Below are 24169 nucleotides of genomic sequence, written 5' to 3'. Positions count from 1 at the left end.
GTGCATTCAGTGAAAATACAGAACACAAGAGGCAAGAGAGAAGTGGAGAATAAATTCAGAATAGCTGGTGTAGACCCCAGGTGAGAGACAACCATTCCCAGGGGTTTTCAGCAATAACAAATGATTTGTCTCAGTTGCTGTATCCTGTTTGAAACTGGAGCCTCAGGTTAACTGGTGGCACATACTTCTGGGATGGATCAGCAAGCACTATTTCCCTCTGTTAGACACAGAGGAATGACTTAAAACCCTCACGGAGATTCTGTGAATCAGCCCACAGCTTTGAAGCTGCTCTCAGATGACTTCCCAAGTTGTATGACTGTTGCTTGTCTAGTCCCATTTCCACACATGAGAAGGCGAAGAAAAACTGGATAAATTTTAACATACTGTGGGGTTTCAGAAACCACATACACTTATTTTAAAAAATCTTTTAGGGGGCTGGAGAGATGGCTCAGTGGTTAAGAGTACTGACTACTCTTCCAGAGGTCCTGAGTTCAATTCCCAGCAACCACATGGTGGCTCACAACCATCTGCAATTAGATCTAATGCCCTCTTCTGGCTTGCCTGAAGACAACTACAGTGTACTCATATATATGTAAAATAAATAAATAAATAAAATATTTATTCAAAAAAACAAAAATAAAAAATAAAAAATAAAAAAAATCTTTTAAAAGTTACCCAAAATTCTGCAGCTATAGTGTAGTGATAGTCTAGTGTGCATGCTCCAGAGAATAAGGCCATGAGTTTAATCCTCAGTAAAACACACACACACACAGAGATACACATACACACACAGAGACACACAGACACACGCACAGATACACACACATAGACACACACAGACACATACACGTATACACACAGATACACACATTGACAGACACACACAGAGACACACATACACAGACACACACATACACTATTAAGATTCAATAACATGTTAAAATAAGTTATTCTAAGCCCTTTAAGCAGTGATGGTCTCTTTTGGTTCTTGCACTTATGAGCTCACTACAATTGTGTTTACCCAAACAAGACCTGCACAAATTTTTACTGTAAGTTTGTTTGTTTGTTTAGTTTGGGGACAGGATTTCAATAAGTTGCCCAGGCTGATCTTGTACTTACAGTTCATCTGACTCAGCCACTAGAGTATCTGGGATTGCTGTGTCACTTATTCAAGCTAAAACGTCACATTGGAATCCTAGACATGGTTTCAGAGCATGAGAAGCAATGTTCGGAGAGATTATATTGAGTGTTATAACTAGACAAATGGGATATATTCTATCCTTTACAAGCTGATATTAGAAGATTCACCTACAATCTGATGGCTGATAACATCTTTGTATAATGTTAACATCAACTTTAAATGAAAGAAAACATTGATAAATTTTTGCCTGGGTGAGGTACAAGATACATTCAAGAGACATTGCTCTCACTATGTTGAAAGCAACCAAACTCATTATGGGACTAGGGAGCTAGCTCCTTTGATAAAATGCTTGCTGTGTATGTGTGATGACCCAAGTTTGGTCCCCTGGGATTTTGGTTCACAGAAAAACCCAGGTGTGATAGCAGCACCAGGGAGGTGGAAACTGGGGATGCTGGGGTTCACTGGCCAGCTAGTTTATCTTAATTAATAAACTAGGAGCTCCAGACCAATGAGAGGACCACAGGGTCCTGAAGAACAAGGTGGAGATTACCCAGGGAACAACACCCAAGATTTAATTCTGGCCTCTACAGGCACTTTCCCAACGCCCCCCCACACACACACACACTTAGAAACACATACAATCAAATACACAATTTAAGACAAGAAACATGATTCCTTACATATAGTAAAACCCTGTCTTTAAACCTATCTGTTAAGTTGGATTTTCATGAGTCAATTTAGAAAACACACACTTTTTGAAAAACTAGGCTTTCAATAATGAAACCAATATAAACCTCGTAGAAGAAACATGCACATTTTAACAGAAACTAAAAAGCAGAAGTTTTTTTTTATTGTTAAAAAAAAAAAAGCCAGTTATCTACCTAAGATTACATTGGGTGCCCTTGGCAGAAGCTGCTCCCTCCACTTCAGAGGGCAGTTGGTAGGCTCCCGTCTCCTCTGTGGTTTTCTAGCTTAAGAAGCTGTGAATTTTATAACCATGCACCCTGCGGTCAAAACTGCAGAGTGCTGTGTCTGAAGGCAGGTGGTTCTTGTGTTAAAGGTAGACATTAAACAGTTCTATTAAGGACCTGGAAGTATTTAACCGGGTTGCTTGCCAGCTGTAAATTAGAGACCCAATCCCCGTTGGCTGGAAAGTTCTCTGGACTAAGTCCAGTTAAGTAGACTGAATCACTGGCGGTCTTTCCAAATTTGCACATTTAACAGCTTGGCTGTTCAGCCTGCTGTGCAATGCTGGGTGGTTCAGAAGTGGCATCGCTATGCTGCAATGAGCTGCCATCAAGACAAGGATGTGAAGCCTGTGGGGTTGGGAGAGTGACTGCCTCAGCCACCCCACCCCCACGCTGAGAAAAGCAAACCCATCATTGTTGGCAGAGTCATAGTGAAGGTTTTTAAATAGCTGTGGATGACTGATATTATCATTTTAGGAGGTTTATTGTCTGAGGCTCATACCCCAGCATTCATAGTGGAAGTGGGGCCTTGAACAAGGTCTCTCCAAGGTCCGTGGGCTTCACTGTGCCTATGTGCAGTTATGGCGGTCACATTGAAATCCTTGGGTGTCATTGAGAAAGTCGCCAAGCTAGGGGCTGTGATCTTCCTCTATAAAGAAAGAAAATGTTAATCCGATGATCGTTATGGATCTTAAAGGTTCCAAGCTGTCTCTATAAATTGATTAAGTTTGGCTTGAGCCGCCCTCACAACCATGGGACCTAATTGGTAGCAGAAAACTTTGTCGCTCAAAAGGAGCCTTGTGTTTGGTTTAATGGAGTGCTGGGATCCTATTTAAATCCAGGGACCTTGGATTTTTCTTTTGCTCTGGGATCACAGATTCTAAAAGGTGGAATTGAATTCTTCACCAAACTCAGGTTTTCGGAGACAGGAAGAACCTATAGAGATTACCTTAGGCAAAGTGCCCAGTCCAGAGAACTGTGTGTAGCAGCAAACATATGAGAGGTTTCTTCCTCCACGTGCTCCATTTTCTGCAGTTCTCTTCCTCGCACAGGATAATGAAAAGGGCAGACGGTGCCTTAAGGTCAGTCATTGTGTGCTTGGAGTTTATGTGCTTCGCCCTGCTGCCTGTAGAAGTCGGTCCTTCTTTCAGGAGGCTTTTAAGAGCTCACGTTAAAGTGTTCAGCACGCTCTCCTCTGGTTTATGTATTTGCTTTTAACATACATGACTGCTCACATAACTGCATGTGGATTTATAGCTCTGCAGACAGCAAGGTCGAGCCTTAGGTTTTTAAACTTGGGGTGCTTTTAATTCACTTAATGCCTTTGTAAAAACACACCCACACATCCCACAAATAAACATGAAGAATGTGTCTTGTGTGTTAGTTATCTATAAAACGAATAGAATGTATACAAAGGGTCGTTATAGGGGTCTGTGACATACTGACTTAAGGTTGCATGTTTCCTGTGAAATTTTTCAATATATTGTGCCTTTTAATCTTTCTTTTTTGTTTCTTTTGGTGCTTGTTTTGACCATATGGGTTATATGTTCATTATCGCTTTTAAATAATTTTAAATTCAGCATTCTTACTCTTGCTCTTAGCTCAAATCGTTTACTTTTCATATGTTCCATTAAGTGAGAAGGAAGGGGAGGTGGGAAACGTTTTGTTTGTCTCTTCGTGAAGAATATAAAGCCTGAGAAAAGTTTAAGTCCGTCTTTGTTCATTTTGGCACACGACTCAAGTCCTTGCCAAGGTAGTTTGATAATTAGGACTGGGCTTCACGGTACACACCTGGGGTCCTCGAATTCAAGAGGCGGAGGCAGGAGGATCATGAATTCAGGCAGGCTCTGCTACATAGTCTTGTTCCAGTTCTTAAAACCAAAACAACTGCAACCCTGGGGAGACAGAGTCAGGAGGACCGGGCGCTCCAGGCCAGCCTCGGTTGCCTAGTGAGCTCAATGCCAAGGCAGAGGACTTGAAAGTATAGTTCAATAACTAAATAAGTAAATAAACGGTACATGAAACATGGCAGAACCCAGACTTATAATGATAAATAATAGCAACTAAGCTGCTTTAAGTGGTCATGTGATTCTAAATACACAGGGAATTTAAGGCGATTATGTGATTTTAGGTAGTCTTTCGATTACCCCTAAGTTGTACATGTATGTGTGATTTCTCGCTGTATGTTTTAAAGTGCTTGGCTTTTAATTTTTTGGGTGACCATGGCAGACTTACTCTCTGACCTGTGGGCCTGTTTCACCTTCCCTGCTGGAGGAGATGACGTTTCTCCCCTTGTGTGTGGAAGTCAGAAATGATGCAGTGGTGCCTAGCTCAGGATAGTGTCTGTAACATGAGAGGCAGTGGGACACAAGGCTCACTGAACGTGAAGCGCGTGCCTCATCCTGGCCTGCTGCGTGAGTCATTAGAATCGAAAGAGTCTATGATGGCTCCATGATCCTGTGTTGGCTTCTAAACTTAAAAGGATGGGCTGACATCTCACAGGGAGAAAGACTGAAAAGTAGCCTTTCTGGATACAGGAGAAGAGATTGTATCTAATGTTGGACTTGAACCTACCTCCCAAATACTCAGATTCAGAGGTTGAATGAACAGTGGGCTAGACATAGTGGAGGTCAGTGATTCGAATTTCATTAAAAAATGGCTACCACTAGTCACTCATGATAGGTTGAAACTGGCCTGACTTAAATTTGAAGTTATTAACAACCTGGGGTGTGCTTGCATGGGCCTGAGCAAGCCAGTGAGTAAGCCACTAGCAATGTTCCTCCATGGTTTCTACTGAAGTGCCTTCTCAAACTCCTGCTCTGAGCCTCTCATGGACATGGAAGTCAAACAAACCCTTTTCTCCCCAAGTTGCTTTTTGGTCAAGATGTTGATCACAGCAACAGAAAAGAAAACTGGAATGTAATGGGGGAAAGATCTGAGACGGGGCCAGGCAGAACATCGTAGAGATATCTAGGAGGAGTGGGCTGCGGAGACAGAAACGGACTTCTGAGGGACATCCACTAAGTCTCTTCCTGTGGGCAGTGTGGGTTATGTTGAATGATTGGCTGAGATGGCTGTCTGGGAAATGTGGGCACCTTATCTTGGTTGGTTAGTTCTTAGTATAGAGGAAGCTTTTCTTTTCAGTCTAACTTTTCAGTGTCGCTGGGAAACCATGTGTTTACATTAGCTCCTGAACTATATCTAAAATGTGAAAGTAACAGATACTGTGTATGCTCAATGGAAACTTGTTAGACCATTTTTTTTCTTTAGATTGATTTGGGGAGAGGGCAAGCAGGATGGCCTCAAACTCAGTCTGTAGCCAAGGATGACCTTGAACTTCCTGAGCGTCCTACCTTCACCTGCCAAGTGCTGGTCTTGCATGGGCCTTGTTAATATGGTCCTGGGCTTGAACCCAAGGTTTTATGGATACTAGACAAAAGCTCTCCCATCTGTTCTATATCCTTAGCCCCTCATTTGCTTGCTTGCTTGCTTGCTTGCTTGCTTGCTTGCTTGCTTTCCCAGTGCTGCAGAGCAAACCCAAGGGTTTGTACTTGCTTAGTAAGTTTTCTCTATCATACCAGGGATCTAAATCCCAAACCCTTGTTAAAACCACTTCAGCTCACCAAAGTGTTCACCCTTGCAGAAAAAAAAAAGGCAGGAATTAACATTATTATTTTGTATTTATATTTTTCGTTGTATTTTTGTAGAAGTCCATTCACCTATAGCAGTGAAAATCAGCAATTAGTTTGGATCAAGGTATAGGTGGTGCTAGAAAGCAGAGCTAAGTCAACACATTTTTTTTTTCTCCAGAGAACACAGGAATGTGCCTCCACTATGTGCAGCTGAGTGTGACACCACCGTACCGTGGCATCACCACGCTAAGGCCGTCCTTGGCTGCCATAGCTTCTGTGCATCTCACAGGTCCTCTGCTGCACAGAGACAATGGCAACCGGGAGTGTTAAGATTTGTCAACCTGCTTTAGCTGAGGAGCAGGTGGGAGGAAATATCAGCAAAGAGCAAGATCACCTTCTGTCCTGGTTTCACTCCTGTTGCTGTGATAAATACTCTCAGAAAAAAAGTAACGTAGGGAGAAAGTGGTTTAGATCATAGTTTAAGATTACAGTCTTTCCCTGGCGGATGAAAATCAAAACAGGAAGCTAAAGCAACTGGTCGTATCTACAGTCAAGAGCAAAGTGAATAAATGTATCCTGCTTAGTGTTAGCTAACACTTTCTGTTCTTATATCATCAAGGACCCAATGCCAGGGAATGTTGTTCTCAACTATTAAGTTGGGTCTTTTTCTATATTAGCGCACTCAAAATAACCTCCCCACCCAACACGTGCACACAGACACATATACACACACATACATACACACATATATATACACACACAAACACGCATATATACACCACACACACATACATGTATACACACATACACATATATATATACATACACACAAATACTTAACATAGACACACACATATATACACATAGACACACATACACACACATACATACACACATATATATATACATACACACTTATACACACACATAAACACATACATACACATGTACACACATACACATATATACATGCATACACATACATATATACACAATTCATTTACATACACACACACACAGACAGACAGACATGCACATAGGCCAACCTGGTCCAGACAGTCCCTCACTGAGGCTCTCTTTGCAGGTGATTCTGGGTTGTGTTGAGTACACAAAACAAAACCATCACGGTTTCTGAATACAGATTTGCTCTTCCAATTCTAGTTTGAACGTGACTTGCCTGAATTTACTTAATCTGACACCAGAAAATTAGCAGAAACATAGCAAAAAGGCCAAACAAGGAGGGCAGAACATTTTTATTGGCAGCTAGTGAGAATCTGATGTTTGTTCATGCTAACGGTTCTTCCTGATGTATTGTGTCTTAGTTTCATTTTTGACAAAGTGTGGCAATTTGGGTAATACAGATCCATCTGTTGACATGACTCTGCTTAGAAGGCTCCATGATCGGCTTGGTCATACTACCACGTGATGTTCACACCATGCTCCCTTCAGTGGTAGACAATACTTCTGGAGGCATTTAAGCTAACCACAATATTAAACTCATGTGGTATCATCTTAAAGAGCAGTGTGGCACAGTGGTACAGTACCACCCAGCCAACTTTAGTTGAGGTGGGATCCCAACAGACAGAGACCAGGAGTTCCTATTTTTAACTGGCTGGAGCCTTTGCCTCTGGAGTGTGCATGCCCAGTTCTAGTGGTGAAGAATTTTCCACAAGACTCGTGGGGTAGAAGAAAACCAGCTATTTATATTCATGAATTGAGCTTGAGAGAGAGAGAGAGAAACGGAATGGTTTAAAAGAGAGGACACCCAGAGAGTGTTTGCCCACATCAAAAAAAAAAAAAAAAAAAAAAAAGGTTATAGAAGGCATTGGGAAGGCATGGTCTTTTTTTTTTTTTTTTTTTTTTTTTTTTTTGCAGATTTTATTTAAATCTAGTCATTTGCATGATCTTGTACACATTCTTTTTACGATGGAAAAAAAAAAGCACTCTAGAGTTGTTGGAGGAATATTTTGAGATAATATACAGAAAATGCTGGCAGAACACCTAATAACTAAAGGAGACCCACAGGCTCACCAGGCATCATAGCATCTGTTTTGGGTCAGATTAGCCCTGAATCCTGGCCTTTTTTTTTTTTTATTTTTTTTTTTTTTTTTTTTTTTTTTTTTTTGGATTAAATCCCTCATACTACATTTGTATATTGACTCTATTAGGATTTATTTTATTTTTTTAATTATGTAGATATGTGTGAATGTGTTTATGTGTGTGTGTTTGTGTGCATGTCTGTGTCTTTACCCGTGCATTTGTGTATGTGTGCACACATGAATGCAGGTGCCTGAAGAGGCCAGAAGTGTATGCTGATTCTCTTGATGCTACAGTTAGTTACAGGCAGTTGTGAGCCACCTAGCAAGGATGCTGGGGACTGAGTCAGGGTCTTATGCAAAGGTGGCATATGTTTATAACCACTGGGCCATCTTCCCAGTTCCTGTGACTGCTCCATTTAGACATAGTATGGAGACAGTTTCCCTTTGCAAACTGCCTTTGAAAATTCTATCGGAACCTTACTTGGACTGTACAGTACGGACAGGCAGCTCTGACAGGGATATGCTATGATTTGGAGGCATGCTTATTCTGTGCTGAGCTTCAATCATAAAGGTTTATAGGTCGGTTTATGATCAGTATAGAGACACTCTTATTGAGTCTACGTATTAGCCATGGAATACTAGTGTATGTGTTTTGTTTAAGGTTGAGACGCAACATCTCGTGTGGGCATGAGCGGTAGAGGTCCAAGGATAACTTTATAGATTCTGTGCTCTCCCTCTACTGTCATGCATCTCCCAGGGATGTGTTTAGGCTGTGAGGATCACGCCTACAGCCTCTGAGCCATCCTCCTGACCCACTTGCCCTCATTTTAAAGGCTCCTTTGGTCTATTGATGGTGATACCTTTACTTTTATGTGATTACAGAAAGCATCAAATTGGGTTTTTCAGTATCTATCTACTCCAGTTTTGATCCTAGGAAGACTAATGGTTTAAAGTGTCATGGGAAGCCTTTTTTTAAAATTACTATGTAACATTCTTGGGAACAAGAAATAACCTGACTTTAAGACCAAAATGACATACAAATGTCTATAAAAATGTTCAACAAGATCTCTGCAGTTCTTGGGTCTGGCCAGCATGCTGATCTCTTAAGTTTTATCTCACCTTATGTAGATTCTGACACAAGGCAAGAATCCAGGGATCACTTGGAAGTATGCACTTCCCAAGGTCATGAATGTAACTCAGCCAACGGCAAAGAGACACCACCACACCTGGCGTACAGTGCAGTCTGACTGCTCAGTCACCTGCGGCGGAGGTAACTGGTTTCCTAACTCTGCTTCCCAACTCATTTCTGCTTACATGTTTTATCCAGTCTATGGAAAGACGCCATGAACTCTGCAGTTTGCAGGGCAGTTTAGGTCTGTGTCTCTAGGAAACAAACTTTTTTAGCTGAGGAATGAAGCTGATTGTCCATTGTAAAGGGAGAGTGACATTTGAATCATGTCTCAGATGCTGTTTCAAGGGGGGAAACAACGTATAAATAAAAGACATGGAACAATTCAAAGTCAAGCAGTGCTCCCTATCTGAGAAGCTAAACACAAGTATTTACAAAGAAATGTGCACCTCTGGTGGGAAATTTTTAAATACTGGGAACCAGGTTGTATGGTTCCGCTAAAATAAATATTTACACAGACCAGTCATAAGCTGGTAGGTATGAATGGATATTCAGAGTTTAGCTGTTTGCCTGTATATGCATCACCTCATGGTGAAGTAGCATATTAGGGTTTTCACATATAATTCACTAGTGGCTTAATTATTATGTGTGGTAATGTTTTGCCTTGATATGTATGTGTGTTACATGTGGGCAGTGCCCACAGATAGCAGGAGAGGACATCAGAACTCCCTAGTACTGGCCTTGAAGATGACCATGAGCTGCTGTATGGATGCTAGGAATCAAACCCTCTAGAGGCTAGAGCGAGATAACCACTAAGCCATCTCCCCAGCGATCTCACTGGTGCTTTATTGATATAAATACTTTCCATTTAGACCTTTACAATTTATATCCAAGCTTCCCAGGGTGTTTCATTTTATAGTTACTCTGTTTCAAATAGTATGGATCACTAGATGGTTCTAGAATCCACTTGAAAATTAAAAGCATCTATTAAAATTACTAAAGTATAAAAAATCTATTATCTTGGGGATAAATGGAATTCCAGTGGGTTGAAATTATGTCCAAGGGAGCCATTTTCACAAAAAATATGTGGATTCCGTGTCTTAAATAGGACACCAGAACACCGATTGACCCTTAAACTAAGCTGGGAAAGTAAACTAAATGGGTCATCTGTGTGTCTCACTGTATAACTTCTGGCATCTTACTAGGTTACATAAGCACCAAGGCCATCTGCTTACGAGATCAAAACACTCAAGTCAATTCCTCATTCTGCAGTGTAAGAACCAAGCCAGCAACAGAACCCAAGATATGCAATGCTTTCTCCTGCCCAGCCTAGTAAGTCGTCTGCCAATGTCTCCTTGCTTGCATGTGTTCTCCCACAACTTTGTTACTGGTAAGACATAATGAAAAGCCCCCTGCTCATGCTGCTGGTTGGAAGGGATTCAAAATGTGAACAGCGTATATAATGACCCATCAGTAAGTTATAAGACCAGCTAGAAAAGGAGTGTGAGGAGCTGCTCACTTAGGAAGACCTTCCCAGAGTCTCCTCCTCTGAGGTAAGCCCTCTCCCACATAGACGCTCGCCCCTCCTGCTTACACCTCCACTAACTAGCCTTGTGGTTGTTCTTTTGTTAGACTGGGTCAAGGTGCTTATCAGCCAGCCTTGTCTTGATGCACATAGCCACGGCTATGTACTGTGTAGTAGGCTCCATTATGGGAAGAATGAGACCTCATTCATCTTTCCAACCCTAGTGTCTAGGTCCCTGACACATAGTTAAAAGCTCAGTAAATTTACTTGGATGAATTGCTCAGTGAGTAGAATGTGTTTCTTTCCATGTAGAAGGATAGAATGTATATTTTGTTTTCCAGAACCATGTGGTGATTAAATGTGTCTCCTTACAGCATGCCTGCTATCCCAATGGCTGTCTGATTCAACAGCCATAAAAGAACAGTTAGAGGGTGTATCCCTGATTGGTTATAAAATGGATCTGAGGCTTTCCCTAGGTGGATAAGTCCTTCCCAATAGGTGCTTGAGTAGTATTATCAAGCCTTGACTTTCCAGGAAGTAATTTTGGTTCTCTCTGAAAGTTGGTTGCCAGGTGAGTGGAGTACATGCAGCAAGTCCTGTGCTGGGGGCCAGCAGAGCCGCAAGATCCGGTGTGTGCAGAAGAAACCTTTCCAGAAAGAGGAGGCTGTGCTGCATTCGCTCTGTCCAGTGAGCACGCCCACTCAGGTTCAAGTCTGCAACAGCCATGCTTGCCCTCCAGAGTGGAGCCCCGGCCCCTGGTCTCAGGTAACTAGCCCTGCTTTGGAAGCACTGGTTTGGGTCTGCATGAAAAAACTAAAATGGTGCAAATACAGTTGACTTTGCACCCTATGGGGCCCTCAGCACTGTGCGTCTTTATGGGGAATAATAAGGCAGTGCCTGGGAATCTTTATTTCAGCTGGTATTAGTTGAGTGGTTCTTATCTGGCTGGAAGTCTTGGACCTCTTATTTCAGAGCTTAGACTCTTCCTTAGTGGTCCAGAAATTAAAGACGATTTAGGGCATCCTATGAAAGCAAACAGAAGGGGATTGGCACTTAGTCCTGGCTACCTGAGATATGGATCCATGGGTAAAGGTACTTGCCACCAGACCCAGCCACCTGAGAACAAGCCCTTGTACCCACACAATTCCTGTAAGTTATCTGCTGAATTTCTGCATACAGAATGAATGAATGGATGAATGAATGAATGAAAGAATGGTGGACACAAAGAACAAGATAAAGGAAAAAACATTTAATTTTTGCTTCAGTAGCTTTACTATGTCTTTACGTAGAGCTAAAAGAATACATAAGAAATGGCACCTGGTTTGTAGTTGTCACAAGGCATAGATAGCATCATGGGGTCAGAAGAGGCATAGAGTGGGAATTGCCTTCTCTGCACACCTCATAAATATCCTGTAAAGCAGATGTCTTCTTTTAGGAGCATGTTCATCTCAGAGACATTTTAGAAGTGAATGGGCCCTACTGGCATCTAGAGCACAGAGGCAAACCTCCTCTGGGGCACAGAGAGCTCCCCAAAACACAGAATAAGTTCCAGGATTTCCCTACCTTCAGCACCTCATCTTAGCCTGTGTAGGCAGATATTATAAGGCCTGTACCATGATTAGTGGCAAATGGCCCTATGTCTGCTGTGCTTTCCCTAAGATTCTGTTCTCTTCTAAAGGAAGTCTATTTCTTACCAAGTTTAACAATGCACCACAAAATTTCCCAGAAGAGACAAGGGGGAGATTTCTAATCAAAGTAAGACTGTGCTTTATAGGGAATAAGAATCCAAGAGTAGATAGAAATATACTGAACACAAGAATGAATCCATGCCAGAGAGGAAGAGGGGGGGAAGGGGAGAGGAGAGGGGGAGGAGAGAGGTGGAGGAGGGAGGGGGAGGGGAGGGGGAGAGGGGGAGGAGGGAAGGGGAAGGGAGGGGAGACAGGGAGAGGAGGGGAGAGGGAGAGAGGAAAAAGGGGAGAGAGGGAGAGAGGGGGAGAGAGGGAGAGGGGGAAGGGGAGGAGTGGGGGAGAGAGGGAGAGGGAGGGAGAGGGAAGAGAGGGAGGAGAAACATTTGTTTATAGCAGGGAGTAAATCTGAGTAGGATATGGTATAGAATCTATATTTCAATTGAGAATTGCAAATGTCTGGCTGAGGGAGTCACATGGGCGTGGACCAACATAAATAGGCACTACAGAGGGTCCAGCACATCTTAAAGTACTCAGACTTTCACATGGAAATATTCTGAATGGTTTTCTCTTTTTAAAGTTGAATTATAAAGACCAGACCTGTGGAATTTGTTTCCACAAGCCGTTCAGCTCTTAGACATGGGTCACAGCAACAAATCGATTTCTTCTTCAACCAATGGATAGAGTTTGCTCTTCTGAAAAATTGCAAACAAAATTAAGATTTTATTAACTGCTCAGGAATTATATATGAGAGGGCAGTGACAGGTTCTGTGGCTCAGGAACTACCATCTCATGTCTGTTTCTTAGAAGCTAACTACCTGGACTTTGGTCCTTGGGAGTTTCTTTTGAAGAGGATGATAGCAATGAACTCAGCAAGTTGATGGACCTATTACACTGCATATATTGCAAAGTTCCAGCTGTCACAGGATGTACTAGTCATGAGATGAGTGAGAATTTACAGTGGTCCCCTAAGCCCATGTAGGACTACGCCTTAACCTATCATTTAGTTACCAGAGGACTCATTCGGTCTTTCTGAGAGAAAAAGATGACCACAAAGATCAACACAGTGATTCAAGACAGTCCCTGTGTGGAGCCAGTCTTCTAAGAGATCTTGACAAGTTTTTAGCTGCTCTAGGGACATTTCTTTACCATCTTATCTGGCTTACAGAATTCTTAGGAGAGCCAAAGAAGAAAGGTCTTAGAAAAAAAAAAATAAGTAAACTTCCCAGAGTAGAGATTTAAATGTTTGATGAATGCATGTATCCTCTGTCTGGTAATCCCCAAGGAGAAGTTCTTAGGAGTAAGAATTTTGCTCTTCTTGACACTGTCATTCACATCCTCATTGAGTGTGTGTACATATTTCTGCTGTGCTTTTTATGTTGGCACAGTAATACTCCTTAGACAAATTCTCATGGCAGACAGAGTAAGACAAGTTCTGGTTCAACACATCCTGTGCCTGCAAAGCCAAAACAAAACAAAAGCAAAAAAGCCTTTGCAAAGATGAGCATAGCTCATCTTCAGACTGAGGGACAAAACAGCTGCAGGTGCTCAGATGTTTCAATCAAAAGCTAAATTCCCCATTACTATGTTCTCAGTGTTTACCCAACTGAAATCCCAACTGAAATGGGTGCAAATGACATTTCTTCTTCTTCTTCTTCTTCTTCTTCTTCTTCTTCTTCTTCTTCTTCTTCTTCTTCTTCTTCTTCTTCTTCTTCTTCTTCCTCCTCTTCCTCTTCCTCTTCCTCTTCCTCTTCCTCTTCCTCTTCCTCTTCCTCCTCCTCTTCCTCCTCCTTCTCCTCTTCCTCCTCCTCCTCCTCTTCTTCTCCTCTTTCTTCTCCTCCTCCTCCTTCTTCCCCCTCCCTGCTCGTCCGTCCCCTTCCCTCCTCTTCCTCCTTCTCAAGTGTTCCAAGACCTGTGGACGAGGAGTGAGGAGACGTGAGGTCCTTTGTAAGAGCCCTGCAGCCGAGACACTCCCCGAGAGCCTGTGTTCCAGCAGCCCCAGACCAGAGGCACAGGAGGGCTGCGTGCTAGGACGATGCCCCAAAAACAACAGGCTCCAGTGGATCGCCTCTGCATGGAGTGAGGTATACATTTAGGCACACAACTGGGGGGCAATACATTTTCTGGGATATTTTCATAATTGCTTCCTCTCTCACCCACACCCACATGGCTCCATTCTCTGCATACATGTGCCAGGTGCCTATATATTGCTGCTTCTTCTTTGCTTCCATGATACAAAACAGAAAGAGATGACTGCTGGTGTTCCATATGCTTTATCAAATTCTCACTTTACCCAGTCCAGGAACCCAGCCCATGTGGTAGCAGCACCCACGTTTAGCGTGGATCTTCTCACTCCATTTCAACCACTCTGGAAACTCCAGGGCTATGGTTCCTAGGTTGTTTTAAATCTAGTAAACCTGACAGTGAGTACCATCTAACTGTAAGGAGCTTGGTGGCCACAATCTGTCCCTGCAATGCACTTCTGTTCTAGGTGATAAGCACTGGCCCACATCATGAATGAAATCCTACAGTATCCCTGTCTTCTCTCCATCATTTTATAGAGGTATTACTGTAAAATAGCCACATGTAAAACGCTCCCTCTTTGCTCTTGGCCCTCAGTATGCGCCATGGAGGTAACATTGAGCTAGCTCATGTTTCTTCATCTTTACAATGGAGCTAACATCTCACCTTCATAGTTTATAATATTTATATTTATGTATTGATATGTTCATTTCATCAAGACTCTGTACATTGCCTAATAGTTTAAAACAGTCAGTCCTCTTTCAGACTTCTCTCTTTCCCTCCCTTGTGTAACACACAGTTAGAATAGATCTAGCTGTTGGAATGATATTATTCTGCACTGTGTAGAAGCATCACCTGTCAATAAAAAGCTGAGAGCCTATTAGCAAAAGGCAGGAAATAAAAGATGGGACTTCCAGGAGAAAGATAGGAACTCTGGGAGATAGTCAGAGGTAGGAGATTCATCCCAAGTCTGAGGAAGTTGGACCCATGAAACTGAGGAGAAGTAACTAGCCTTGTGGTAGACATTAGAATAGTTTAAATGAGTTATGTAAGTTATGAGATAGCCAGGGAATGACCCAAAGTTTATGGTCTACACATTTATTCATTAAAACAAAAATAAGCCTCTGAGTCATTATTTGGAAACTGGAATATGTGTGGAGAAGAACGCAGTTATATCTAACCCAGAAGAAGACAGGTCAAATAAAGACAGACAGTTATTCGATCTAAAATGATTCTGTCTCAATCATTTTCATTCCATGGCTCAAACTCTCCACTCCTCAGAGAGGTCTCAAGTAGTCTGGGTCACTCCAGTATAGCCCCAGTTCTAAGGATGGTGGCTGAGGTGAAAGCAAGAAAGAGTATTTTAAATTATTACAAGATAATGTATGGGGCTTTGACAAAGTAAGTAAATCAGTGACCTCAGTCTCACACATCCACATGGCACCTCATCATTCCTGATGAACAGGAATCTCTTTTTGTAACTCAGAGAAAATCACTTCAGTGCTCCGGACTTTGATTTCCTCTGCTGTAACCAGAGGGACTTGGCTCCTGTATCATGTCATTGACACTGTGTGGACGTGCAGCTCAGCAGATTTGACTGTGGAGCTCTGTGTGCACTCTTAACACCTCCTTTCTGGGCTCCTAGTGTTCTGCAACCTGTGGCTTGGGTGTGAGGAAGAGAGAACTGAAGTGTATCGAGAAGACCTTGCAGGGGAAACTGATAACATTCCCAGAGCGGAGATGCCGCAACATTAAGAAGCCAAGCCTGGAACTGGAAGAAACCTGCAACCGAAGGGCTTGCCCAGTGTACAGTGTGGCGGCGGCAGGCTGGTATTCATCGCCATGGCAACAGGTTGGTGCATGCAATTTAGAAGGCAGGTCAAGTGAGATGGAGCAGAAGAGTATTGTCCTTAGCCCATCAACCATTGCCCCGCTGTATAGAGTTGGGATGGTTGACATCATTTGACCTATCCGACACTCTATATGAGCCTGGGCAGGTACCACAGTCTGGCAATCATAGTTTTAGACCTAGAAAATTGGAAAAATAAGCATTGAATAGAAAGCCTGTGACACTGTGCTCGTGGCAACTGCTGATTGCTGTCATTTGAAACCATCACTTTGGGGATGCTCCCTTCTACCTCCTACTTCCTGCTTGCTGGAGCAACGTGTTTCCAAAGGGCACACCCTAAATTTTGCCAACCCCTGCCTGTGCTCTCTGTTCATGATCTACACGCACTTTCTCATTCCATCTTTGCATTAATGTTTGTGTTAGCCATTATATTGTCCCAACTCTGAGGACAAGGAAGGTAAGGGTAAGAATGTTCAGCCATCATCTGATAGAGATATGTTTTCTTGGCAACACTAGTTGGGTTCTATTAAGAACTGGAAGCTATGTTGAGGTCCTTGAGTCATCAAGGCTGCAGAGCTCAATAATGTAACCAAGGTTGCTCACCACATGCTTAACTTAAACACGGGGCCTGGTGGCACCTGTGTGTAACATTGAAAGGTACAGAGGGGGACCTGGAATAAATCACCAATAAAAGAGAACTGAGTATTTCTAATCAACTAGGCATGGTAAGATACATACACCCACTGCTATAGGCTTCTTAAGTTTTGTGATTTTGTTTAATATTTACAAATTCTTTTTTATTTCTTTTTGTGAAACCCACTTCCATGTGTAATGGATATAAAGACATTTTTACATGGAGGAATCATATACTTTTATCTGAACAAGAAAACAAGATCAGAAGTCAGCCAACAAATTCCAAGAAGCCAGATGTTTACCTCCACCAACACCTGTTTTTTGTATAATAAAGGCTGACTTTAGACCTAAATGCTTATTGTACATATTTTTTAAAAATGTTAGAGTCAGACAATTTGATAGAAACCATACGTCTATATTTGAATGTTGGGATAATTCCTAAATGCATCCTCTTTCCTCCCAAACACCAGGCCACAGACCAGTATTTGTATAAAATGATGCTCTCATCTGCCCGCAGTCCATTCTAAAGCAAAACAGCAATGATCTATTTAAAGTGTTGCCCCTCCCCCAATATTTCCTTGTTTGTCCATCTATTAAAGATCTATCAACTTTTCATGTAGCCATTGGGGACAAAAAGAAACTCAGAGCCTAGATTATTTTTTAATTGGACAGTAAAATCCCTGGCTGAGTACCATCCCAAAGTGTCTCTAGTTAGTATGTCCTTTATGGCCACTGTTTCAAACTACCCCCATCCATTCTGGCATCTGGGTGAGATTGCCTGGGTTTCTTGGACTCCATCCCTGGCCACGTTTGGTTTATTTCTGAGTGTTGAAGGCACTTCTGGAGCCTACCTCCTTTGGAACCCCTTAACTGGGGACACACACACTCAGGTGGTGCATTAGCCTTTGACCAAGGTTTTGCTGAGAGACCACACAGTTCACACTGGGCTGAAGAGACTTGGACTGTATGCCTAGGCCTGGCTGCAGACTGCTGTCATCTGCAGGTATCTTGGTCATGAACATTGTGTTTCCTTCTGTTTGATGCCACTGACCTCAGAGAGGACGCTGTCCAGCTGAACAGGTATAAACCTCCTTTCTTTTTCCCTCCTTGGCAGTGCACAGTAACCTGTGGTGGAGGGGTCCAGACCCGATCTGTCCACTGCATGCAGCAAGGCCGACCTTCCTCAAGTTGTCTGCTCCATCAGAAGCCTCCGGTGCTCAGAGCCTGTAACACCAATTTCTGTCCAGCTCCTGAAAAGAGAGGTAAAGGATCCTTTGCCCCACCAACTTCACCAGTTTTAAGAAAGCTTTTCCACAGCTCATTATAGCTAGCTGGCTGTGCAGCTTGTGCTTTACACAATTCTGTGGCACCCTGTCCCCAACAGCACCCATGGGACCTCATGCTCACACTTGAACAGGCCCAAATCTGGGGTAGTTCCGGTCAACACTATATTGTTTACATGATCTAAAGGCAACATTTCACTCAATGAGGATTTTTATCAATTCAATCTTGGGTCATGTCCCCACTTTTCAAGATGAAATATCTGGAGATATGAAATGTAGCTTGGTTGATAGAGTGAATGACTAGTATGCACCAATCGCTGTGCTTGGTTCCAGCATGACAGAAAGCTACGCACAACTGTGCACAGCTGTAATTCTAGCATTTAGGAGGTGAAGTCAGGGGGATTGGATCTCTCCTCGGCTACATAGTAAGTCTGAGGCCAGCCTGAGCTACAGGAGATCCCTCTCAAAATATGTAATTTTTCTAACCAATAGAAATATAAATGTAAACAAAATTTTCCCCAGAGTAGCTCACATTTTAATTGATAAGACAGGGAACTTACAACCCATTAAAACAAGAGTGTTCTTAGTTGGCTCAAGTGCAGGGGCAGTGGGTGCTGATGGGTTGTTCAGAGGTATGCTTAGAAATCTAAGTCCTTTTACAGTAATCTGACAAACACCGGGATGTATCTCTGTCGTATCAGAGTCTTTCTGCAGCACATGACTGCTGGGATTTCTTTTCTGTTTCACCAATCACAGCTTTTCCAAGCCTGCCGAATCTCTTCAGCCCACTTTGTCCAATTTGTGGTGAATAATAATTGGTGCTGTCAGTTAGCCCCTCCCTCTCCCCTGCCAGTCCTCCTGCATCACTTCCTGTGTCAGTTATAGTTGATTGGCCGATCTGGACATCTGTGTTCTTCCCTTTTTTTTTTTTTTTTTTTTTTTTTCCTACATGAGCCTGTGTGAGTCTGTGATACAGGGGCTGCTGAAGCAGGATCATCTGTAATCAACATTCGGATGCTACTTGGAAGAGATTTAGTATTTTACAGTTATAGGGTACATTTGCCAGACCCCCATCTCCACACTGTCTATCTCTGTAGACCACCCAAGAAGGAAATGTGACCCCTTAGTAGTCTGGTTAGTTTGGGGAACGATCACCTCTCAGACAGGCACATGAGAGAGAAAATCATGCAACAGTGAATTCTTAACTCCCATTGTCTCCTTTACTTCCAGGCAGACTGTCCCTAAATTTCAGGTTAGTTTCTTCTTCTCTCCTCTGCCCACACAACAGACCAGTCTACTGCTTGTCATTGCAGGGAGGGTCCTCACTCTCTTCCTTGCTTTTCCACAATCAATTTACACATGCTTAACACCGTGTGGTTGCTAACTCTGTCGGTCCTCTAGAAAGCAGGGTCTTGGTCTTGACTCTTCATTGGTTTCTTCCCCATACTTAAAAGAGTGCCTGCCAATCGCAAAGTAATTTCTGGATCAATATTTTTCTTAAAGTTATCAACAATTTTTAGTCTTAGAACACCATTGTCACTTTGCATTGGCTTGAGCATCACGCTCCTCCTCACAGGTTTCAAAACTCATACTGAACAATGAGCTTTGGGTAGCAAAAGATTTAGTTTTCTACTTGTTAAATCCTGTTCATCAGATCAACAGAAATATATGTGCTAATTTGTTTTGTTTGTTTGTTTTTTTGTTTTTTTTTTTTTAGAAAAACTAACCACAGTTGCTAAAATTATCAAATTAAAGCATATGGTATAATAGGAACTTAGGTTTAAAAATGAGGGGGGATTTTTTTCTTTCCATTGACTTATGGAGAAACACACACACCATATACACTAAAATCAAGGTTGATAACTTTCATTTGCTGGTAAATGATGTGAGAGAAATAACAATAACAACAGTATTTTTTTAAATCATGGAATATGGAAGAATAGAGCTTAATTCCCTGAAATGGACACTTCTATAGGTTGGGCATTGGGCACCAGAAACCTGGTTTGAGACATACTAGGTTCATCATTCAAGTCAGACATTAAGATGAAGATTCAAGTATATTCCATTTGCCTAACGTATATGTATGTACATATACTGACACATATATATGAATTCAATTATTATATATGTGTCTACCTCCAATGCCCCAGATCAGTTAGCATGTATTTCTGTACCTTAATCATTCTATTTATAGTCTAAATTATTCTGTTGGCACAATAGAAGTTTTGGAAGATAGTACAGGTCACTGAAATTATTGTCCTAACCTCATGGTCACTTATTTTTTTCTGTTCTTTTGAGAGAAGATCATATGCAAACAAGTACACAGGACCTTCTACTGGGTATGACATTTTGGTTTTTCTAACACTGCCCCCTCAGTTAAATTTTGCTAACAGACACAGTCTCTTTTGGCATCTTAATCCTGCCCTGACAAAGTCCAATTGTATCACAGGCAAAACACACAGAGGAACAAGGGGAACAAGGCAGTGGGCCTAGGTCTCTAGTTCCTTAGGCCCTCATCTTAATAAGAAAGCCAGAAGCCTTAGCCAATATGCTAAATGCTTTCTGTCCTTTCAGATGATCCGTCTTGTGTGGATTTCTTCAGCTGGTGTCACCTGGTCCCTCAGCATGGAGTCTGCAACCACAAATTTTATGGAAAACAGTGCTGTAGATCATGCACAAGGAAGAGCTAATCTTGGGGTCTCCTCACCCTCCTCAGACCAGGACCTTACCCGTCCATCTCCAGGTCTTTGTATCAAGACTACAAACCACAAAGGAACTGCCATAGGGATTAAAGAATGGACAGATAGCCACCAGCCTCTTTAGTCGACCCCTAGAAACACATGGTACTCTAAAGCACTTGACAATGAGAAGCGATGACAAATCTAACTTAAAAGGAAAAAAAAAAAAAAAAAGCCTTCAATTTGCACTGTGATTTGGAAGATGAGAGATGCATCACACTAAGATAAAGTCAAGTTTTCATTTTGACAAAGTGGGGAATCTTGTTGACTTTGGGATAGGTCTCGTCCCCACACACGTCCGCTTGAACATCAAAGGATTGAACAGCAGAGTCTTGAAGGTTTCATTCAGGACAAGGACTGAGACCCAGAGCCATTGAATACATGGATGGCACTCTGCCTAACAGTTGCTTGGAATCTATTGTGTCAAACTCTTGACACCAATTGGTGCTCCATGGGTGCTTGCGGCTGGGTTGGCAAGCTTCATCTTGTGTTTTCTTTCGTGTGTTGTTTTTATTTGGTTTCAAGTATATTTCTGCCTACAGTGAGTCTCCAAGACCGAAATTAACAACTTGAAACATATTCCCAGTAACATCCTGGAAGCAGGGCCACATGGACTATGTTAATTTCTCCGTGGAATTAAAATTCACACCTGAAGGGGAAAAGAGATATCAAATACTGATGATGCCTTTCCCGTGACATCAACCTCGTAACTTTTGGTGCTTATTGAATGGGAACTTGGGAGGCAGGGAATGCTCCTTGCTCTTTGAGAACAAGAACTGGTGACATGTTCACTTTTGGTAAAAATAGATGCTCACTGGTAAAATAGCATGCTTGAAGAAGGGGAAAGCCCACCATTTATAATGCTCCATACATATTATCAGAATGTTTAGAAAATTAAAGGCTGTCTGTGGCTTTTCTCCTTCCAACTGACAAGTTTCAATTTGCCTCAGGATTTGGTCAACAAGGAAAAAAAGTAAAAAATAAAACACAGTGGCTAGAGAAAAACCCATCTGTCTTCTTGATACATTAATAAATTACAACTCACCAAGATTTTTCCATGAGTAACAGCATTTCACCATGTCTCAGATGAGAGTTTTGATCGTCGGGAGCCAGCTGTTGATGGGCATTAACAAGCTTAAAATTGTTCTCAATTGGAAAAGTACCGCGCTGGTTTGCCAAAACCAGAGTAACTTAAAAGGCTGTGGCCCCCCTGTAATTCTTTGAGAAGTGACTCTACAGGGCTTGTTTATATGATACTACTCTATTGCCCCCAAACTTCTTTGATGAATGTACACTCATTTTTACTGCTTCTCAGAGTCTTGGTTCAAACAGGGGTTTGCCAGCTCAGCAGAACTAGCGAGACAGTGGTCTGTTAAATTTAACAGCATTCTTCGTCCCCATGAGTTCTTGCATGCCATGGAAGTGAAGAGTAACAGCTTGGCCTTTGGATTGGATTGGCCTTTCAGTAGCCATTTTGATATGAGGAGAAAAACAAAACAAAACAATCAAACAAACAAAAAACCACACTACCACTCCCTTGCTCTATGAAAAGTGGGAATTTATTTGACTTTATATAATTATCACTTTATTATTTTATGGGAAAGAATTAATTTATTAATAGCCTATTCTTACGTGTCCTCACCTCTCTTCTCTGAGTAAATGATATTCTGAGGGAAAAATGTTGAATTAAAAAAAAACATGGATTATAGAGAAAAAGTCAAAATATATGTATAATATTTAATTATTTTATAAGTTTTATAATAAAGTATTCTGTTTCTTTGTCTTTGAAACTTGTTAAATTTTTGAACAAATTAGTGAGAAGCGGGTGGCTTCCAAGTTGTCTAACTGTTGCTACAGAACCTCAACAACTTTACTAAGAGAGAAGGGAAGAGCTTTAAGAAGGATTTGGTACCTTTATGCATGAGGGAAAAAACTGTCCAACACTGATGCAGCTGAGGCCAGTCAGTAAAGGCTCTGCCAGTAAAGGCACTTGATGCCACTCCTGGTGACCAGAGTTCAGTCTCTGGAACCCACACTGTGGAAGGAGATAAGTGACCCCTGAAAGCCGTCTTCCAACCTCCACACATGCACATGTGCAGCCCTGCAAACATGGATAAAAAACAAAACAAAACATGAAACTGTGTGAGTATATCAAGACATGATGTTCTGATATGTTCTGCTGTATGGAGCAGATGAACATTTGCATATGGAAATCATTGAGGAATAAGAAAGCCATTAAAGCTTACTCTCTATTTGAAAGGCATTCTGGGAAAGTCAAAAATGAAAGGGAGGGGAGAGAAAGGGTAGTATCTACAAGATGGGACAGGAAAAGAGGAAAAAAAGAAAACATTAAACAGCATGCATGTTCAGGCTTCCCAAACTTCAGTCATCAGACTTACGAAGACTAAGAACTCTATGGATGAAATAAGTTCAAATAACCTGAATTTTCAGCGTCTCTCTGTATCTAGGACCACACACCAGACAGAGCTCTAGAACATATTTAAGAGTATTGTAGCATGAATTATTACTATAGAAGAAAATAAAAATAGCATTAAGAATAGAAAGTGAAATTTTTGTAATTTGGAGTAATAAAGTAAGGTTAAGGAGAGTCTCGTTAGTGTTTAATGGCTGCCAGGTCCTATCTATGCACAGCACTTTTATATGTTATCTCATTTAATGTACACAACAGCTCATTTAGGGGGATGCTATTCACTATGTTTGAGAGGAAGCATCTGGGATTCTGAGAGATCACATATTTGACCCTGAGGCAAACGGCCAGCCTCTGATGGGGTCAAGACTCGCACTCAGACCCCTTAGCACTCTTCTGTCACAATCCTGGGAGACATAAAAAAGGCACGGAACACATAAGCCTTGGAACCATGGTCCCTAAGATGCATATGAATAAGATTTTAGTGATAAATGACTTTAATGATGATGAATTATGGGCAGAGCTGGGAATTTAAGATGGGGAATCGGAGTGGAAGGTAATAAATTCCTGCTAAGCCCTTCTTTTCAACAGAGGATACTTGAAGACTTGTTGCATAGTTTAAAAACTCTATTCCTTAATAATAGCTTCTCTCTGGGATGATAGTGTTTCCTGAGCAATAGCCCCAGAGTGTCTGGAGCTTGCAGGTTCCCAGGATCATCAGGATGGAGAGAAAGCTTGCTGGGCTGCTCTTGGCCTGGGCTCTGATCTAATCATTTCCATGACAGTGAGTGTTATACTAAGAGTGGATTATAGCATTCAGATCATTGAGCCTATTGTTGTAAATGTCATAGGGAAATGGTCACTTGTTTATGGGTTTTGTGGCCTTATCTTGAAAACTTTAGAAACAGGGGCTGGAGACGTTGCTCGGTGGTGGAAAACACAGATGCTCTTGTATAGGACGCAAGTTTCAGTTTTTAACCCATGTGGGGCAGCTCAACCCCCCCCCAATTTCAAACTCCAGGTGATCTGACACTCTGATTTTTGCAGGTACCTGCATTTAAGTGTGTACACACACACACACACACACACAAATTAAA

The 24169-nt window shown here is 41.9% G+C and overlaps 1 protein-coding gene and 1 pseudogene across 2 annotated transcripts in view; one reads left to right on the top strand and one right to left on the bottom strand.

Annotated features, from left to right (window-relative positions):
* Nucleotides 1–22427, top strand: part of Adamts18 (ADAM metallopeptidase with thrombospondin type 1 motif 18) — a 145144-nt gene extending 122717 nt beyond the window's left edge. The window contains exons 16-22 of one of the 2 annotated variants that reach the window (XM_076915918.1): nt 8909–9050; nt 10115–10241; nt 10995–11199; nt 14021–14203; nt 15787–15993; nt 17738–17885; nt 20481–22427. In XM_076915918.1, coding sequence (XP_076772033.1) covers nt 8909–9050; nt 10115–10241; nt 10995–11199; nt 14021–14203; nt 15787–15993; nt 17738–17885; nt 20481–20596 — 1128 coding nt within the window. In that variant the 3' untranslated portion in view covers nt 20597–22427. The remainder of the gene's footprint in view (nt 1–8908; nt 9051–10114; nt 10242–10994; nt 11200–14020; nt 14204–15786; nt 15994–17737; nt 17886–20480) is intronic. The other variant, XM_034522883.2, reaches the window with a different exon arrangement.
* On the bottom strand, nt 19466–19579 carry LOC117723588 (small nucleolar RNA SNORA40; annotated as a pseudogene).
* Nucleotides 22428–24169: the final 1742 nt, after the last annotated feature.

The sequence above is a fragment of the Arvicanthis niloticus genome, chromosome 18 (assembly GCF_011762505.2).
Source record: "Arvicanthis niloticus isolate mArvNil1 chromosome 18, mArvNil1.pat.X, whole genome shotgun sequence".
Taxonomy (NCBI): Eukaryota; Metazoa; Chordata; class Mammalia; order Rodentia; family Muridae; genus Arvicanthis; species Arvicanthis niloticus.
The sequence above is the reverse complement of the archived record's forward strand: the minus strand, read 5'-3'. Positions and strand labels throughout refer to the sequence as shown.